Source organism: Limulus polyphemus, unplaced genomic scaffold, assembly GCF_000517525.1.
Source record: "Limulus polyphemus unplaced genomic scaffold, Limulus_polyphemus-2.1.2 Scaffold2156, whole genome shotgun sequence".
Classification (NCBI taxonomy): Eukaryota; Metazoa; Arthropoda; class Merostomata; order Xiphosura; family Limulidae; genus Limulus; species Limulus polyphemus.
The window spans coordinates 182,111-203,370 of NW_013667766.1; the positions used below are offsets into that span (position 1 = coordinate 182,111).

Here is a 21,260-nt window from a genome sequence, read left to right on the forward strand (position 1 = left end):
TAAGTTAGTTACTACCTAAACAACTAGTAACTATACTACTTAAGTAAGTAAGTTAGTTTATTATTAATTATTAGTAGTGTGCAGTTGTTCTCACTACCAAACAACTATATATATATATATATATATATATATATATATATATATACTAAGTTACATTTATGTGAGAATAACAAATATTATACGTTTCTGTCATGACCATATTCTAATCTGACTAGCAGACCACCCGATAGTTCTCACTAAATATGCTTAAATTGTTTCAAAATAGTGCTAAAAAATTTTTATATTTAATACATCTGAATGTACATTGCATGATAGTTTTATTTGTAATGAACAAAATAACAGTAAATATTATTACAAGCTAACATGAGGTGTAGCTATACAAGTTTTATAATTAGCATTTAAATGTCTAGCTCTAGTTTTCACTATCTTCATGTCCTAAACCAATGCAAACAACATCCTGGAATTATGATGTATAAAAAGTGTTGCCGCAATGGCCTTCTCAATTACCAATCTTTGTTTTGAACAGACTTAGTGTGACAATTTGATGACTAGTGCATTCCTAAAATAATATTAATAATAATAGAAAATGTGTAGATTTGGCAAACTAATGCTACAGAAAATGTAGTAACTTAGATTTTATACGTTTTCTTTTCTTTCTTTTTTTTTAGGTATAAATCAGTATATCTTCAGCAGCTAATTAATTAGAAAATCAGTAGATCACCTAGCACAATTAAAAACATTATCACACCAGCCTCTCATGCTCTTTGTCATACAAAATCTTAACACGCATCAACCATTACAACTTTTAGTCAAAGAACCAACAAATCATTTTTTAAAAACAAGTTCTTAAACTGCATGAGAAAATGAAATAAAAAATAGCATAATAAATATATACATTTTATTTGTATTACATAATTCTGCATATCAAAAATCCTTTTGTAAAAATTGCTCTATTCTGCAGCAGCACTTTTATGTTTTTCACCATTTGTCAGTCTTGTTATGCATTAAACATCTGGCACTGCTGCCTCGTGACAATACGAAGCAATGAAAAAACCAGATGTAATTAATATTTCTCTTAATATATATCTTTTTTTTGCATATATTTTGTGATTAAAGCAATTTTGTATATTTGTTTTTTGCATAACATTACAGTGGTCTCTACAATTAGGCTGACATTATGCGGCTAAATTGTGCTGAATATTTTCTGCATGTAGTTCAAGTTTAAATGCTAAACAATTTATAACTCACCTTATACACCTGTAACTTCCACTTGAGAGTTTATACTACTGGCATTCTGTAGTTTTGTGCCAAGCTAATACCATTTCACACTACAGGATAACTCAAGTGCTCTAAAACTTAAAAGGCACTATAACAGCCAATTCATACATCAGTGCAACGTTATATGGGTATTAAACATGTACTTACTTAAAAATTACACTCATCTGCATTTAGGTAGTACTACATAAGATTAAAAATCTATATTCATTTTCAAACTATAAATAAATATACATACACACACATGATAAATTCAACTTTAAGACTTTGACCTGAGTGTATAATACAATTTTTCACTTTTCATTACTTATGGTGAAAAACAAAATTATGAAATTGTTTTCCAGTCATAGAATTGCATGCCAAACAAAGTGGGAAAATGAATTTAAGTGCAATAGAAAGCTTCCTGGAGGACTGGAGTAGAAAACAAAATATTTGGTTATTCAAAATTTCTAAATGAACATTTCTACACTTTCTAGAAATTTTGCATTACTTAGTACTTGAGCATTACTTCAGCCTATAATTTGAAATGAGATGACAGTCACAAACTTGATGCTAGTCACACTGATCTAATTGTGTTTAGTTTCTTTTTATTTTGTTGATAAACAGTATTAAATTAGAAATAAAATTTAAATTAAAGCAATTTCTAAACTTTATGTTTGTACCTATTAATATAGCTTTTACTATAATGTATTTGCTAGGTACATGTATGAGTAAACCATTACTGTCATAATGCTGTTACCCTGACTTTGCCTAATGAAAGCAAATATTTTGATATTGACACATGTTCAAAAGTTTTATGCACCTTTCAATATGATAGTGTAGAGACAAGTTAATTGTCCTATGCAGAACTAAAATTTTCTACTCAGTGGTAAATGTAAGTTTATTTTTCAACTTTACAGCATTAGCATTAATGATTCATAGGAGTTTTCTTTGAAATTGTATATTTGCACTCTGGCAACAAGTAAAACTTTTAATGTCATCTAATACTCTTCATTGATGTAATATCACTCTCCTGTGATTTTCAAATCTAAAGCACTGGTTTTTATCTATCCACAGTAGTAAAACCAGACTAATCTCATGTAGAAAAATAATGGAAAATAAGTTTTTACTATAGCACAGAAAGCCAAATTAAATAGATTAAGCAATAGTATATATCCTGATACTTGAGTAAAGAAGTACAATATGCTAATATAATAATAAGTTAACAAACAATGATTTATAAGCATAATAAAGTGATTCATTTTTGAGGGAACATGCATGTTTCGACAGAACATTGGTGTGTAGCTAAGCAATACAGGGTTTATATACAAAAGATACAAGAATTTATCTATAATCCTGCCACCTAGTGACATAATTTCCTTTGCTTTAAATCCTTGTGCATTTTGCTTCTTTGCTTATATATAAACCCTCTATTGCTTACTTACACACCATACCTGAAGACAGAGAGACCAGTGTTCTGTCAAAACATGCAGTATGTCCCCCCTCCAAATAAATCATATTATTATGCTTATAACTTACTGCTTGCCAACTGATTAATGTATCTTGATGTTTAGAGCTTGGCAATCAGTAGAATTTGATAACTGATTAAGTGTCAAGTTCTTTAACAGATTATTCTCACAAGACTTTCATTGTTGGAATAACTGAAAATAGTACTAACTGGAAACACTAATTTCAATTAGTTGATTATTTTTGAGAGTCATGTCACTAATCAATTAAGCCTAACAACTTTGAATTAATCAAAAATTTATGAGAAATAACAATACTAATATTATAATTATTTGAATAGTTTGAATAATTAGGAACACTAATTTTCATTATTTGATTATTCTTTGTCATAATTGACTTAATCATAATTTTGATTATTAAACAACTTTAAGTGACACTAATCAATGCTCATAGGTAAACAATTAATCAAGTTAATTTTCAAGTGCTACTGATATTGCCTAATGATATGGTATCTACTGACAGCAGATAAAAAGGAGTCGCAATGCTTATCGAAATTTTTCAAAGGTACAGAAATTTTACAAGACAGTCAGTACATTTTACTAAGAAATCCTGCCCATAAATACTCATATACAGTCTTTCTGATCTGTTTTCTTCACATCTCAGGGCAAAAAAATTCTAGCACTACTTTAATTTAGGGTAATTTATATTCATGAATAGACATCCAATAAAAATTGAAGAATGAATGGATAACACTAATTCATACAAGATGCCTTATTTACATCTGAAGAATGGATGACATCACACTGAACCTGCACTTTTCCTTCAAATTTTGTGATTGGTCAGAATTAAGATTCTTATGGTCAACTATGATGTTAACAAAAACAACCTTTGATTCCTATTGAAATGGAACAGCTAAATCTCATTTGTTGCTAGATGATATTGCAAAATAAATTCCATGTGTATAAGAATACAATAGTGAACGACCATTAACTCTTTGAAACAACAGGACATGATGTCCAAGCATAACATTCAAACAAATGACAGGCTTAGCCAGATTAATTTTTTATTCAAATGACAGGTAAAAGGTTGCTTCCATCCCCTGATCACAAATGGCTCAACAATCTTTTGAGGCAAATTGTACAAGATTTGAAGCTTCATTTTTTCACTTAATGAAACAGCCTTTTTGTTTATAGGAATACAGATGTGAACAGTTTTTTTTTGTTTTTTTAATTGATTTACACCCACCACAGTATTACTTGTTTCTGTGATAAAGATAACCAAAATAGCACAGTAGGCTTCGCTATTATAGTATACACAGTTCATCATTTCACAAATATTTTAAAACAAAATCTATAAATAAGTTAAATATCTAATTTATGCAATAAATAATAGCAAATCAAGAAAAATTACATCAGTGGGAAAATGTAACAAAATAATATTAAAGAAGCAGTAACTGACCTGTTAATAAACCCATATCCATTCTTCACATTAAACCACTTTACAGTTCCCATCACATGGGTTGCTAAGGGTAACATCACATAAAAACACTGTTAATCTAAAAAAGTCCAATCTATTTACACACAAACATACAAATATGAAAGTAAAAGATTCTCTATTTTTAATTTATTACATAATACATACTTTTTAATAAAAGCCTAAACCAAATGCATGTACAAACAACAGCCTTGATAAAGGTATTCCAGACTTTTTATTGAGAAAAATTGTTCATTGCATAATGATACATTAATACAGAGTTGAATACTTTACAGTAAAATAATTTTGGAAACTAGATGTCATTACAGTCCATGTCACCATGTCTAGTAATGCTCTATCTAATGACTATACATCTTGACAACAGCCCTGCAGTTCAGTTTCCACTGAAACAGGTTTCATCATAATGCAGTCATGTCCAAACCACATTATTCTTCCATGTGGGCTTCCCATAATCCATCTAGTTTATGACAATGATAGTTTCCTAATGACCATTTCAACATTGTTTAATCACAGAAAAATCCATAGGTATCACATCTGATGACTTGAACAGTATGACCTCATATGAAATAGCATGAGTATCTATTTCATTTACCAGCTGCTTTAGGTATGTGGTGGTTGAATGGACAGTCCTCTAAATTAGGACATAATGTCCATGGCAACAAAATTTCACTATATGCATGTTAATTAGGACAACACTATGTTATATCCTGAAGATATTATTTCCCACAAAGACATTATGTAGATAAACAGGGTACAAAGCAAGCATTCTCAAAACAGTCAAAAATAAATAAAAAAACATTATATATTTTGGGCAAAATCATACAAATTGACGCAACTTTGAAGTTAAACCTCAACCATCAGCTTTGTCACATTCCATTCATATGATGTTCACCCCAGCAAGTCAAAACAAAACTTGTAATGTTCAATGTTGGCAAAATTCAGTGAAATAATCCTAACAATTTTGTTTTAAATTCCCCATTTTTCAAATAATGTAGAACTGAACTAATTTTTTTCTGTTTGCTAACATATGTTAAACTATTGTAAATTTAAAGTAATAAGCTTCACTGTTTCCTCTGATACTAAAATACACAATAATCCAAAATGTAACAGAGTGCATGTTAGTTCTGGTTTTGAATCACATTTTGACTAAGAAAAATGTTTTATTAATTAAAATAATTAAATGAAAAAGTTATTAGTTTTATTTTAGTAAATAGTTCTGTGAAAGAAGGGGTGAGAGGTAAGTACCTATCAGAAATACATTTTCAATGTAAGAAAATTACAACTTCCGATACGGTACATTACCTAATCTCACACAAATAGCTAAAATCCCACATTGAATAGATGGAGGAATCAGTGCCAGGGAAAGGAAGAAGCATCCTTCAAAAGAATCCAAACGATACTCATTAAGATGAGACAGTCAGATTCTAAGATCTGATATGGGGAACTGTGCAACTTCTGAACCAGGTATACTCTTCGCCCAACGTTGAAAATGTTATATATATAGGTGAAAAACTGAGGAGCACATCCCCTGGGAGAGAACTATGACTGGAAAGTGATCTGAACCATGCAATATTTATGAAATTCAACCCAGAAATTATAAAAGTGGGTAAAATGACAAGGATGTGCTCCTAGGTGTAAAATGGCTAGGGTACGACAGACCGTACATGGCAAGTCAACTACATCCAAAACCTATGCTGTTAGGAACAAACATCCACACAGGGTAGGATGAGGTTCATATCATTGGTAAGTCAACTATATCCAAAACCCATGCTGCTGGGAACCGAGATCCCCGCAGGGAAGGACGAAGATCATATCATTGGTAAGTCAACTACAATCCCAAACCAGGTAGAGATACTCATATGGGGGAAGGAAAGAGGATCATACCACCTGCAAGTCAACTACAATCCAAAACCCTGCCATCTGGCAGGGATAGGAAAGAGGATCATACTAACTACACCTCAAGTTCATGAGAGTGGAGGGATTCTAGTACCTCATGACCCATGAACTGGACACACGTGAATATGAGAAATTGATAGATTGATCCAGGAACCCGACGTCTGCTATCAAAATGATGTATACATAATCTAAAACACCTCCTTCAAAAGCAAAATTGACCAGAACCACACCAAGCACATTAACATCCTCAGAATAAGAAATATTGATGGATAGCAGAAAGGAAAAACCATAACAATCCACAATTACCTCCACAGTGACCCACAACACAGATGAAGTATCAACGAGGGAGGAATATATACATCTGTAATACATGTGTGAGGGCTTATCTTGATTGGTTCTAATCTAAGTCCAAAACCCAGCCACTGGGAACCAACATCAACATGGGGGTAGGACCAGGTATCCCAATCTAAGGGGTGAACTGCAATTTTGAAGTCTCACTCCCATTTGTTTTTATGTCATATTGGAGGCTATCACATCTACACCAGCAGAACACCACCACCCTACTCTGAACTGAATGGTTTTATAATCATTTCTATTTTGTGTTTGTATTTCATTAACCCATTCATGAGGATGCCTCCACAGTCCATCACCCCAGCAGCTGGGAACTGGAAAGTGGTAAGGACTCTCAAACTCCACTAAAAGAAAAGGGAAGTGAAACGTGATGGAGAGTCTGGAGGAATGACAACACCAGAGACAGTGCAATGGGTGACCATGAAACCCTATTTTTAAAAGCAGACCATACCAATTTATTCAAAGCAAGGCATAGCAGGCATGGGTAAAGCCAAGTAAGAAATTATGCAATATTAGAAACTGTGGTTTGATCAGCAGAAAATCCTTGACCCATAGACCAACAGTGAAAAACGTTCCATTTACAATGATTACTTCCATGAAGGAAGGGCAAATGGAATGAGCCAAAAATGAAGCTACTCACTGGAACAAGCCAGATCTCCTTGCCAAGGACAAGATTAAAAACCAGGCATGAAGACGGAGGATATGAAGGGCTGGATGGAGCACTGGTGACCAATGTTGATGAAGTAGGGAGGGAGACTGAGTAAGAGGTAAGGGATGGGTAAGTTGGAGATGGTGAAGCTATGGAAACCACAGCTGAACCAGCCAGTAAGGAACAATCAGAAGAACTTGATGCAAAGTGGTATGGATGATTGAAATCACCCAGTGAAGAAGTCAATTGGGAGGAAAAAAAACATAGGTATTTGTTGGTCCAATCCTGGCTGAAAGCATTGACAGCCAGAGCAAGAGGATGAGGGACTGGAGACCGAAACATAATTTGTGGTTGAGGGATGTGGGAAAAGCAAAGCCACTGGAAAACAAAAGGATTGACAGACCACTCCATCAGATAGATTTTGTCTGGACAGGAAAGCCGATCTGCAAAAAGATTGAAAACACCGAGAACATGACATGCAATGATATGAATATCTTATGCATGGGCCTAAAAAATGAAGATCCAATGTATGAATAGAGAGGGATTGAGAATGGGTGCCAACCTGGTGATCGAGATAAGCAACCGCTGTAGAATTGTTGGAACGAATCATTACCAGACAATTTCTGGCCAGATGGAGAAAATAAACCAAAACCTAATGTACAGCAAGAAGCTCCAGGATGTTGATATGATAAGACCTTTCAGCCACATATCAATACCTTACACTTACTGAAGGGATGGGTCTGTAAAAATGTGTAAATCTGGTGGAGGAGGAGGTGGAAGTGGGACACCTGCCTACGTGAAGTCTTGTATAACCACTATTGCAGATCATTGACTAGGGTAGGAGGAAGGATAATATGAGCCTGCAAAGGATCCCATGCAAGATTACACTTGTTCTGAAAAGCCCACATATGAGCACAATCTTAGGGAATAAGTGCTACCATTGAAGACCACATCCTCAAAAGCAACAGAACCTCATGAGTGTGTAGAACTGAAAGCTCCATAGAACGAAGTCAAATTAATGACTTTGCCAATTTGATTAACCAGCTCACTCAAGTCGCATCTAGGAGCAGCTGATGAGTGTGACGGCCAGACTCCTGTTAGGAACAAGATAACAGTAACCAGTCATTCATATAATGATGAAAGTTTAACCCGAGAGCATGTAGGTGATGAACAAATGCTCTGACCACCTGACAAAAATCATATGGGGCAGAAGCAAGCCCGAAGGGCACTGTGCGTAACTGATAAGCCACCCTGTAATGAACAAACCAAAGATATGGACACGACAGATGAGATATCGCGACATGCAAGTAAACATTTGCGACGTACATCTTGGTCATCCACAAAACTGGCAAAAAAGCCCATCTAAGACTGAAAAACAATTCCACAGTAAAACAGGGTAGACTAAGAAACTGATTGAGGCATGGCAAATCTATTACAGGCTGCCAGTCTCCAGTTTTCTTGGGGACAACAAACAGTCTGGAATAAAAGCCTGTAGAAAGATGATGAACAGGTTTGATGACCCACTGAGATAAAATGTTGTGTACTGTCTCTGACAGATGATAGCATCCTGAGGCATAGGGAAGAAAAGGGGTACTCAAGACAGAGGAGGGGTGTGGGGAGAAATTGGAAGATAAGTCACTCTGATAAAACCCAAATAACCCACTGACCTGTGGCAAAAGATTACCAAAGAGGAACAAATTTGCACAATCAAGCTCCCACTGGACAGGAACTCACTGAGTAGTTACTGGTATTGTTGCATCAAGCTCATCTACACTAAATAAAACCAGATGAGGAACCCCTGAAGGGAGGAACAGGTAAGGGTTGAGAAGGCCTTGGACAGGAAACAGGAATAAGGGTTTGTCATGATTCTGACAATCAAGCTATCAAATAGGAAAGGGTAATGTTGATGCACAGACTCCACATGTGCTTCCAAAGTCTCAGGCACATGGTCAAAAACATATCACTGAAGAAAAGGAGCCATATGTAATTCCCTTGGATAAGTGGGTAGCAAATGAACCTAGGACAAAGCCACATCATGACCCAGAAAAATCCCAACAGCAGAAAAACTATGTGTATAAAGCAAGAGCCAAAGTAGACAAATGAGTCAACGTGGAGGTAAAGGAGAGGCTGTCCCTCAAAAGACCCCCAGGATCTCAGTGTATTGCCTCAGAAAGGAGATGGATGGTAGATAAATACCATAGAAGTTAAGTAATGGTAAGACGATGGCATGAAAACTGGGCATGAGTTAAATGCACAGGAAAATCAGGGATGCCCCCTGTAAAATAGACCCCAACTGCAGAGATTCAAGAAATGGATAGTCAGTTTGATGGTAAGTCAAAGCATACTGATCTCTAGTTCGTGGATGGCGAGGCACACTGGCATCCTCAATCAGTTGTGAAGCAAATTGCTTAGCATGAACCCTAATATACATGGAGGTGGGAAAACTAAATAAGGAGAGGAAGGACTAACATGCAACAAAGAAGGATGGGGATCATAGGGAATTGGGGAAATGGATAAAACACCACATACCTGAGAAATCATGTTTAAAAATGCCATATCATGTCTAGCTGATTCTGCAGGTTGGGCATAGGAAGACAAGGCAAAATCTGGTGGTGGAAAAAGGCTATCAAAATCTTCATCGACTCGAACAGGTTTGGCTTGTTCCAGAGAAAGTGGGGCAAGTTCAGGAGAAGGTGGTTGACCCATATAATGATCAATCTTTCAGTGGATAATCACTGATAAGTCCAACGACAGGTCACCCCCACCTGTAGCCTGTGAAAGAGTGCTTGAAGAGGTATGATACCTGAAGTGGTAATATGAATCTCAGAATTTATTTCAGAAATAAGAATCAAACAAAAATGTTTGATAAACAAATGTAAATGTGAGAGAAATAAATAATGACTGGGAAATGAAGTTAAAGCAAAAGGCATGTTAAATATAACAAAAAAGTTAATGAAGAAATCCCACTTTGGAATTCAAACTACTAAATTTACGAATGCAAAGCACATGAAAAGCCTCAAAAGCAAAAAATGTCTGAACTCGAGTACTGCCAAATGAGAAGTGATAGTTAGGTAGAATGAAATACAGGGAGTCACATGCGTCATGAGAGTATGTCACACTCCTATTGGTGGAGAGTTGACGTATGATGATTTACATGAGAAATGTAATTCCAGTGGAGGGAAAATAGAAGGCTTGTGGCATGTGTAAAAAAATTAATATTTTTTTTTGCATATAGAAGGCAGCCCTGAATGAGAATAGCTATTTATGTGAGCGGAGGTAATGTACTGTACTGAAATTTAAACACATCTTTATGATCCGAGTGTAAGAATATTTTGCATTGGAATAAGATGTTACATACCTTTTCCAAAATCAATCAATTTTCAGTAGCATCACACTACCTACAAAACACTAAACAATGTCAAATTACACCATGATTTTATATTTGCTGTGATTATCATGTGGCTTGCTGATTGACATACTCAAAATAGTTTTAACGTAATATACTCCATCTTTTGTATTATAAGCTTTAGTACATGAGAGACAAACTGACATCTGGTTGCCAATTTTATATGTGAAAGTTCAAGTTTTACTAGTTGAATAAGGTTGATGGATGATTTCTTTACAACTTTAGGTTTTTAATTTTTTTAACATGCTGTTTTTGAGATTTGGTAACTTAAACTATTGTAATTTTTTAAACAATTTCTTATCAACTTTAAGATAGAGAATATTTTGTAAAAAATATATGCTCAGAATCAAGTTAATAGTAGTGCAAGATCTGTAAACTTATTCTTGAGAAAAACTACATTCTATAGATAAGTGTTATACTTTTTCAGATTCAAAGTGGCACACTGCCATATAAAAATATTATATTCTGCCAGTTACTTTTCACTTTGTGTTTGAAAATATTTCAGACAGATGCTTGATATGGAAGAGTGAACAATATCAAGAAGTTGGAATTTAAGAGTGTTTTGTTTTTACACTTTTCCAATTACAGTACATGTACAGGGTGATGCCAGTATTGTACACCAATGATTTTTCAAGTTCTGCCATGACAGTTTTGCATCATTTTGTTCCTTCAAGCATAACCAAGTATTACTGACAGAGTAAGATGCACTGGGTCAGAAAGTCTGTAAAAATTGATTAATTTTTTTCTTTCTTATAGTACTGTACTTGCATAATAAGGAAGTTTTGAATATTCTTTAAAGTGTAATTGTAAATTGAAAAGTTTCTGATTCTGTAAGAAGTTTTCTGACTAAAATGATCGTTCATTTTCTTCTTAAACTCCCTATTATTAGAATAATAGCAAATACATGTTTTCTACTATGTATATATTTAAATCTTTCAGAGCTATCATTAATATTTAACTTTTTCTTAAAAGTTCAGGGTTTCAAAATTTACTTTTCAAATAAATATAATTTTACACATTACAAGTTATTTTTGCCTTTAAATTTTAATTAATAAAGCTTTTTTTACTTTGCTTTTATTAACATTATTTTATTTGTGTAGAATTGTAAGATTATTATCTGCTTCCTTGTCTTATAAACAATGTTCTTCCCATACTCCCATCTAAACTAGTGATAGCAGTCACTCACAAGTGACAACAGCTTATCTGCTGCATTTTTTTTTTTTCAATCAGATCATCCCTAACCTTTTTCTTTTCAGGAGTAAGAGATCTCAGTCTATCCTCATATAACAATTTAACAACCCATTCATCCTTGCTGCCCTTCTCTGAAATTTCTTCAATAACTCAATTAGCCAATGTCTTTCCACAATACTCCAAATGAGGTCTTAAAAAAATACTGTTTTGAAGAGCCTAGAGTGGAGGACCTCTTTAGGTTTAAGCTCTCAGTCGAAGAGGGATTTATCATAATAACTTATTAAAAAGAAATTTTGAAATAGTATAACGATTTGTTGAGTTAAGGAATTTTATTATACTATTCACATTCCTATAATATAGGAATGTTTTCATAGTAAACAGAAAATAAAAGTATGGCATAATATAAATGTCAAAACTTAATAAATTGAGAATCATATACCTCTCTTGAAATTTACAAAATAACGAGTTGGAAGAATAAAACTATTAGTATTACAATTTATTTATGATGTAAGTAATTATAAGTTATAGTACAAGTTAAATATACCATAAGTAATAATAATAATATTAATAATAATTATGACGTTCAATTTCATCGTGAGGGAAACATTATTGGCAAATACAACTTTAGTTTCTGCTTTAGTGCTTACAACTTACTAGTAATACAATGAAAAACCTTACCGAGTATTTCCTTTCCTGTTGTGTCTTTATCAACGTTCTTTTCTTCAGCATCTGACATAATTCAAAGCGTTTCTTTTGAGTTTTGTAATAATAACAGTAAAAAGTTTAAAGATGGATGATACTTTCCAAGTTCCTATCACTTCACCACGCTTTCGTACAAATTGCAACCTAACAGTAACACTAAACAGTGTTAAATCCTACAATTATTTTTTCTTTTACAATAACTTAAGTACATCGGTATTAGTACACTCACTTGATATTGGTTAGACGTTTTTCTAAATTATTGATGTGTCAGTTGAATTGGTCAGTGAGAAATCGCGCATATTTTCAAAAAAGTATTACTATTAGTATTATCAAGCTGAAATTATCGAGATGAATGGACAACGGAACTCCAAGGTTATATATTTTAATTAGTTTTCAATCAAATATTTAATTTATAAATTATAGTGCTACAACAACATGTTGTAATACTAATACTATATTACTGTTTCCTTGCATTAAAAATATATCCTTTTTTTTTTCACAACTAAACGTCACTCCTATGATTCAGTACTGTCCCTCACCAGTAGTTTTCAACTGTTCAGACTCCTCCGCATAAGAAGCTGGTTCACATCTTTGCCCGTAACTAAGCGAAAAGCTACAAAACGAAAAAACAATGCCGTCCCACCACGAATATCGAGACACGGTTTATAGTAAGTAGGCCTGAACCACTGGAGGGGGTGGGATCTTTTCACGTAGGATATTAATATTAGTTTCTTATCAAAACATTAGATGAAATATAAAAATTTTTATTATTAATATTTTTATCTCGAGAATAAAGATATTTTTCTCCCTAACTTCATTTTCAAGTTAAAAATAATATAAAAATAATACACAAAACATATTATAATATGAGTATAATTATTAAACCAACTAATCCTACTTAAATTTAAATTCTGTCGCTTTACAGTAGTAATAAATTTAGTTAAACCATAAATAATTTCCGCAAAGCATATACAACAAGGTTCCAGAAAGCTCACAGTAAAAATGAGACACAGAAAAGAAATTAACAACAATGGTATATATATATATATATATTGTTGCTATCTACTTGTTTGTTAATTTCCGGTATAAATTCTTTCCGAGGAACTTCAGCGATATAAATCCAGTTTGTTTTTTCCTCGATACAACTTTGTAATACACAGAATTTCCAATCAGTACGTTAAACTTAACTATTTTTATAACACACGCTATAAATCTCAGTGATTCACACACTTTACTTACAGTGCCTACTGTTCACTTGACTCAATTATCTATATCATCGATCCCGCTGGTTTTTCACGCCAGACTTATATACTAAAAAAGAGGGCGTCTAGCAAACACTCGGACATTCGCGGGGTTACTCGATAATTCATGACCCTTCGAGAAACTCCAATGCGCATGCTCCCAGCGTCACGTGACTTCCACTATCATAACACTGCCCCTTCCTTAGTGTTGTTCGTCCCGAACAATAGCCACTTACATGTAACCAATAGATAATTAACATTAACTTAATTAAATGTACAGAATTTACAAACACAATATTACTGTTGTGTCAGCGAGATCACATGACTATTGTCACGCCACCTGCTTTCTAGAACTATCCCGTTCCTTCGGGAGTGCTCTAGCATTTACTAGATTGGAGGGTGGTCTGGTATATATATAAGAGGATGACAACGTGACAGAACAATAATATGTGTGTAGGTAATGAGTAATTGAACTGCAGTCAGAGAGAGACGTATTGTTGAAGTTAACGTTTGTTCGTTATAGTGTTTGTTATAGCGCAACTGTTGAACTTGAGTGCATCGTTAAGTTGTATTCGGAAAGAATAAACCAGTTTTATTTAAGAGAGGACTTGTGTCGCTAAAGTTTCGTCTGAACGAATTTACGGAAAATCAATTAACAAACGGAGACGTAACATTACAATCACATGTAGTCACATAGTCACATAGTCACATCAGTGGTAGTAACTTTATCAAGGGCTTTACTGTTTTCCTTCTCAAAACCGAGTAGAATTTTTCTTCAACAGTGGCTTTTTCAGGTGACACGTCTTCAGCAGCGTCATTTGTTCTGTTGTTCACTTCGTCCCAACTGAAATGTCCTGGACCGTGATAACGCCAAAACCTGTTGGCATGCACCACCTTTAGCTTACTTCGCCGACCACATTTTATCTGGAAAGTCACGTCTGAGAGACGATCCACTATGTCATATGGACCTTCCCATGTAGAAGGCAAGTTAGGAGACTTCCCTTTGGTCTTCCTGGGATTATACAACCACACCTTGTCTCCTGGTACAAAGCGGACTTCAGTAGATCTCTTATCATAAGATAACTTCATCGAATCAGCAGACGTTTTCAAGTTTGAACGCACTTGATGGTGACTATCATCCATCCTTTTCGATAACACTTTCACAAACTTTGACACATTTTCAGGCAACTCTTCATAAGGTGGGCGTCCTGTTAACAGATCCACTGGCAACCGAAGTTCCCGACCAAACATCAACTTTGCTGGAGTGTATTGGACATGTTGTGCTAAAAGGGGACCCAAGCATAAGGGACGTGCTCCAATGAAGTTATATCAAGTTGGCGCACCAATGGAAAGAGTAGCCATTGACATTGCTGATCCTCTGCCCCAAACTCGTGCTGGAAACAAGTACATTTGTGTGGTGATGGATTATTTCACCAAGTGGTCTGAGGCATATGCAATACCAAATCAGGAAGCTACAACTGTAGCTTCGGCTGTTAGTGATTTCTCTTTCAGATTTGGTATGCCATACGAACTGCATTCAGATCAAGGCCATAACTTCGAATCAGCTGTGTTCTAAGAATGCTGCAAGTTGTTTGGCATTTGAAACACCAGGACAATGCCACTTCACCCACAGTCTGATGGGATGGTAGACACTGGGACAGGAATTGGGAAAGTTTTGTAATAGCTGCCAAGATGACTGGGATGTCTTCCTCCCTCCACTGTTGATGGCCTATAGGACAGCAGAGCATGAAGCCACTGTGCATGTCCTGCACCATTCTTCCACATCTTGCCCCATACCTATCCAGTAAAACCCAAGCATAAGAGACGTCCTGTAAAATTAAGAGACTTTGTTGTATTTTAATTTTGTGTTTGTAAATTCTGTACATTAATTAAGTTATTGTTAATTATCTATTGGTTTAATGTAAGTGGCTATTATTCGGTACGAACAATACTAAGGAAGGATCTTGACTTATCGAGGAACTCCGCGAATGTCCGAAAGTTTGCCAGGTGCCCTCTTTTTTAGTATATAAGCCCGGCAAAAAAAAAGTCAGAGATAGATAGATTGTAGATATTGATAATTGAGTCAAGCGAACAGTAGGCACCGTAAATAAAGTGTGTGAATCGCTGTGAATTATAGCGTATGTTTATAAAAGTAGTTAAGTTAAAGTGACTGTGGCAATTCTGTGTATTACTAAAAGTTGTATCAAGAAAGAATAAACTAGTTTCAATCAAGAGAGGATTTGTATCGCTGAAGTTATTCGGAAAGAATTTCTACCAGAAATTAACAAACAAGCAGATACGTAACAATATTAAAAGCTTATCATAATTTTTAAAAAGATCTAACGTTAGGTCGTAGAACAACAATATAAGTTTAGTTATTGATAGTACGGTAAAGTTTAGCCCTAACTAAACTAAACAACAACAACAAAACGTAAACAAGTTACAGTATTAATTTATCTCTTTATCGAATACAGGTCGTACTTAGAACCAGCTTTAGCCAAAATGGCGCCCCGGGAGGAATGAGCATTTGTTGCTCTATAGATTCTTTACATTTTATATTATTTTTATTAATTTTTTTCTCTTTATTGACTTCATACGCCAGATCAACATTTTCACACCACTTCAACTATAATACTGATAAAATGACATGTATATATATATATATGCAACATATCTTAAAATAGGACTTAAAGGATCATGGAGAAACTAGTGGGCACTACGAGGCACCTGTATTCATGCAGTCAATAATTTTACGAAAGGCTTTTGGCACTCCCAGGGCAGTTGCGCCCTGTGCAGTCGCTGAGTTCGCTCGGCCTTGGCCGTATTTAATTAAGGTTTAACTAATGTTAGTCCTAAGACAAGTCGTCGTATAAATTTTGTTGTCTGTGATTAGAATTCTTTTGTATTCTTCTATAAATCGTCTATTTTAAGAAGTACTGTTAAAATAAAGATACTAATTTGATCAGGCCTGGCATGGCCAGGTGGTTAGGGCGCTCAACTCGTAATTTGCGGGCCGCGGATTCAAATCCCTGTCACACCAAACATGCTCACCATTTCAGCCGTGGAGGCGTTATAACGTGACAGTTAATCTCACTATTCGTTGATAAAAGAGTAGCCCAAGAGTTGGTGTTGGGTGGTGATGACTAGCTGCTTTCCCTCTAGTCTTTCACTACTAAATTAGGGACGGCTAGCGGTGATAGCCCTCGCGTAGCTTTGTGCGAAATTCAAACAAACAAATTTGATGGTAAGTGTTTCGCGAGTCTCTACTAGTCTGAAAATGATATTTTTATGGATATTAGACAAGGATAAATACAAATAATTCTTTTAAGATGTATTTTATTTCAAATATAATAATAAATTACAAGACCGGTTAACAGAAGTAACAACCAACAAAATGTAGTCAACAAAAACAACCCTTTTAGTGTGGTAAGAAAAATTTTTGCAGTAAACACATTTCAACCAGGTGGTAAATAAATATAAATAATTAACTTAAGTTACTCTGCATAGTGCACATTAATCGTTCAATTGTGAATATTATCCTACATTAACCCTTCCATCATTTCTATTTTAGGACATTTCTCTTTATTTGTTACAGAAATTTAAGTAATCTAATGTTTAAACTACTTTATTCCAATTTAAATTATACCGTTTAGTGTGTAGTTTTAAAAATTAAATACGGGATTTATAGTTCAGACTTTTAGTGCTCGTGAGAATAATTTTATATTAATATTTCAAAATGAATTGTAAGTATAAACTCAAACTTTACGATTAAAAATAGCTAATATCCCGGTAACGTGCGCTTACCAAAATTGATTTCCAGAAATTAATCCCAAACTCGAAATCGTATTAAAGAACAATTGGTAAAGAAACGTCTTGTAAAACAAATAGATTATTATTTGGATTTTTCTGTGCTGTCCTCTGACTCTTCTGTAATTGTAGATGGCGCTTCTGAGGTGGTGTGCAGGGAAGCATAGTCAGGGTCAAAAGCAGAATTGTATGCCGATGGATAATAATAAGGTGGCTGATAGCCAATAAATGGAGCCTTTTCTACGTTGGAATCACTGTTTTCTTTTAATGAAGACGTTTTTGGCTGCTGCCCATATTCACTGGTTATCTTAACATCAGCAGAATTCTTACTGGCAGTTCCAGGCTCGTTCGTTTTTATAATAGCCCGGAAACCGTCGACATCAGCAACATACTCCACCTTACGGTACAGACCAGAAGCATCTGTGTAACCATAAGATCCTTTGACACCTCTATCGCCTGTAGTTTCTTCTTTGCGAAACTGAATCGTACCATATTCATCTTTAATCTGGTACCCATAAATGTAACGCTGAATTGATTCCTGTAAATAATGATAATGTAAGTGATACTGTTGTTAAATAGAAAGCATGTAGAAAGGAAAACGACTTTACACCGTGGTAGGTGTTATGAAAAGAAACAAAAAACAATGGGTTAAAACGTTTGTCTACAAACAGGCTCTTAAAAGGGAGAACACATAGGAGGCAGAAACACAATGCTTATCTTGGACACGATTCGTTCAGAGTGTATTTTTCACAATCTTTGTTTCTTCTCTTTTTTGAACTTCCGAATTTAATTTTAGTTAACACTTGTTTTGTAACATGTTCTGTAGAACAAATTCTAGCTATTTATTCTTCTACTTTAAGTGAAGTTACATTATATCAGTGTTCGCTAATATCAAGGTTTTGATGTCTTGCCCTCCACGAGTATGGTAGAAATTTAGTCAGTACCACATTGCTATATAATTTGTTCTTGAACCATTAATCGCAGATATTCAAACTTTTTTATTCTAATGTTTTAAAACAGCAGTTCTTAATATAATGTATAAAATGTTCGTAATCCGAGTCTGCGACGTGGAAGAGATTTTTTGTTTGCTTCAGAATTTTCTTGCAAACCTACAGAAATAGTTATTACGCATAGCCGTCCATAATTTTGAACTAGAGGAATGTTAACTGGTCAACAGTATTCACCACTAACTCGTAAGTTACACTTGTCTGACCAAATAGTGGAATTCAACCGTCATTCTCATAGCACACCCATAGTTCCAAAGTGCGGAGCGCGTTTTTACGGAATGAGCCGCGAACTCTGAACCCTCGGATTTACAGTCCAAAATCAGTAATGATTATATAGTAAAAGAAAATCCCGAAATTTGACGTCTAAAGAGATATTGTTATAGTCTATGTTTTCAATCTAGACATTTGTAGAAAATAGAGTTTAGCAGGAAGAAGCTGGCGTAGCTCAATGATCCTGATCTTAATGTCCAGAACTCTATAAATTTACAAAAGAGTTCGAGCCATATGTGAAAAAAAAAAGAGTTAAACTAAAGTTATTGCCCGATTTAGTAAGTTTATGTATTACTGTCAGCCAATTAGTTAGTTCAGTGCTATGAATATCGATTTTGTGTTTCAATGAAGAAACAGATATACAAAACTAGCAAGTAGAATTCTAGGTTCGAATCTCCTCCTCGTACTTGCTCGACCTTCCAGCCATGGAGACGTTATAATTTGACTGTCATTCCCACTGTTCGTTGGTAAAGAGTAGTCCAAGAGTTGGCGGTGGGTGATGGTGACTAGCTGCCTTCCCTCTAGTCTATCACTTTGAAATTAGGGACGGCTAGCGCAGATTAGCTTTGCGAGAAATTCAATAAACAATCAAGATAACAATTATATTTTATGTGAGGCGTAATTTATTTATGAAGTAGGCTTATAGGTGAAAGTTGGCATATTAAACTTGGAACTTAAAGAAATAAAAGTTTGTGTTATCATTAAATAGATTGGACTTCATATTATTCTCTGTACTAGGTAATCCAAAATAATCAGCAAAACAACGTAAATCAATATTTCTAAGGAAAGACATTAATGATACAATGTTTTACAGATTTGTTTCTTTGAAACACAGTCTATGATAAATTTACTGATGGGGAAGGGTGAGGTGACGAAATTATTCTTGACGATACATATTGTAAGTTAAGAAAAACACCACAAGTTTGGCATCTGAGGAATATCAATAGGTTTTTATTTTATATTTTCCCTCTAGAATCCAGATCCTGTAAAACTTAGGGATTAGGATGGGAAGTGCCGAAGTTATTGCTGAGAATATGTTTTGTGGAGTAAAACAGATCACCTAAGTTGTTCATTTATCATTAAATCTCTGTTTAAGATTTTTCCACTCTAAAACCCATATCCTGAGTAATTTAGGAATAGGAAGGGATTGATATTATTTGTTGTGAGCATATACTGAAGAACCTTGAAAAATGAGTGAAAAGCATCTGTACTGAAAGTTATTAATTAATGGGCGTGTGATTGTTCTAAAGATCCTTGCAATTTCACGTATGAAGAGCAATTCTAAGAAACATTATTAATGAGTGTGTGTGTTGTTGTTGTATTCATAAATCCTAGACCTAACTTGGATTTCGGGGTGAGGAGGAAATGAAGAATCAAAATAGTTTTGTGGATAGTTTTATAGAGTTAAAAGGAAACACACAAATCCAACGTGTTTGTAGGAACGTTATTAACGTGGAATGTGAGGTGGGAGGGTTTGGAAATATTGCAATGAATGTTTGAATGGATCTTGTGGACTTTAAGAGAAACTCGAAGTTTCACGTTTCATAAATAATTGTGGGTGAAAGCATTAAACGTCTGTATTTTTGAGACACTTAAACACAATTTTCATTTAATTACAGTACCAATTAAACTCACTATTCGTATTAAATTAAGATGAATATATTAATCAGTTTTCTTATATACTTGGTTAGCAGTAATTGAATTCTATTATGCGGTTACTTTAGTCAGGTTACTAAAGTAACCTGAAAAATAGCCATTTCTTTATAACAACAAAAACTTTTCAAATGTTTTTCTGCTCTACTTACCTATTGGATTTGTGCACACGGAACAGGAGTTACAACAAAAACATTTTAAACTTTGGATCATGATCTGGTTACTGAGGTGGCAGAATTAACATGTTAACATTGTTTACGTTATTAAAAAGCTGAAAATATTACGGACATGGCAACATTTGTATTATACTTAGCTATAAACAGTACTATCGCCATTTCTTTTAAGTGTTCATCGAGTGGAAACACTAAATTCTTGACATAGCTTCAACACTACAGCTTTAGTTTTTATATAGGTAAAACACTAAAGTACAAAGTTGTTTTAATTTTCATACATCTGAAGAAAAAACTATAGCTACAATATTCTTTCAGTTTTAAGTAGCAAGTAACAGTACAGTCTGAAGATGCTTTATATTTCAAGCAGTAACGCTACATTTTCCATAGCAAGTAACACTAAGTGTCGAACTTCTCCATATTTTATCGTAGCAAGTAATAGTACAGTCTGAAGATGCTTTATATTTCAAGCAGTAACGCTACATTTTCCATAGCAAGTAACACTAAGTGTCGAACTTTTTCATATTTTATCGTAGCAAGTAACAGTACAGTCTGAAGATACTTTATATTTCAAGCAGTAACGCTACATTTTACATAGCAAGTAACACTAAGTGTCGAACTTCTTCATATTTTATCGTAGCAAGTAACAGTACAGTCTGAAGATACTTTATATTTCAAGCAGTAACGCTACATTTTACATAG

The 21,260-nt window shown here is 34.4% G+C and overlaps 2 protein-coding genes across 4 annotated transcripts in view; both read right to left on the minus strand.

Moving 5' to 3' along the window:
* LOC106466116 (nuclease-sensitive element-binding protein 1-like) overlaps positions 1-13,101 on the minus strand; it is a 63,870-nt gene extending 50,769 nt beyond the window's left edge. The window contains exons 1-3 of one of the 3 annotated variants that reach the window (XM_022394073.1): positions 12,950-13,100; positions 12,387-12,437; positions 4,180-4,243 (exon numbers count right to left, since the gene is read on the minus strand). In XM_022394073.1, the coding sequence (XP_022249781.1) occupies positions 4,180-4,232 (53 nt within the window). In that variant the 5' untranslated portion in view covers positions 4,233-4,243; positions 12,387-12,437; positions 12,950-13,100. Of the gene's footprint in view, positions 1-4,179; positions 4,244-12,386 lie in introns of all 3 variants that reach the window. The other 2 variants (XM_022394072.1, XM_013926355.2) reach the window with 2 other exon arrangements.
* A 4,442-nt stretch (positions 13,102-17,543) lies between these two features.
* LOC106466115 (cuticle protein 10.9-like) lies at positions 17,544-17,996 on the minus strand (the record flags this gene model as incomplete). The annotated part of the gene is made up of 1 exon (XM_013926354.1): positions 17,544-17,996. A coding segment is annotated over one exon (453 nt), but the record flags the coding sequence as incomplete, so codon positions are not given.
* Between the last annotated feature and the right edge of the window lie 3,264 nt (positions 17,997-21,260).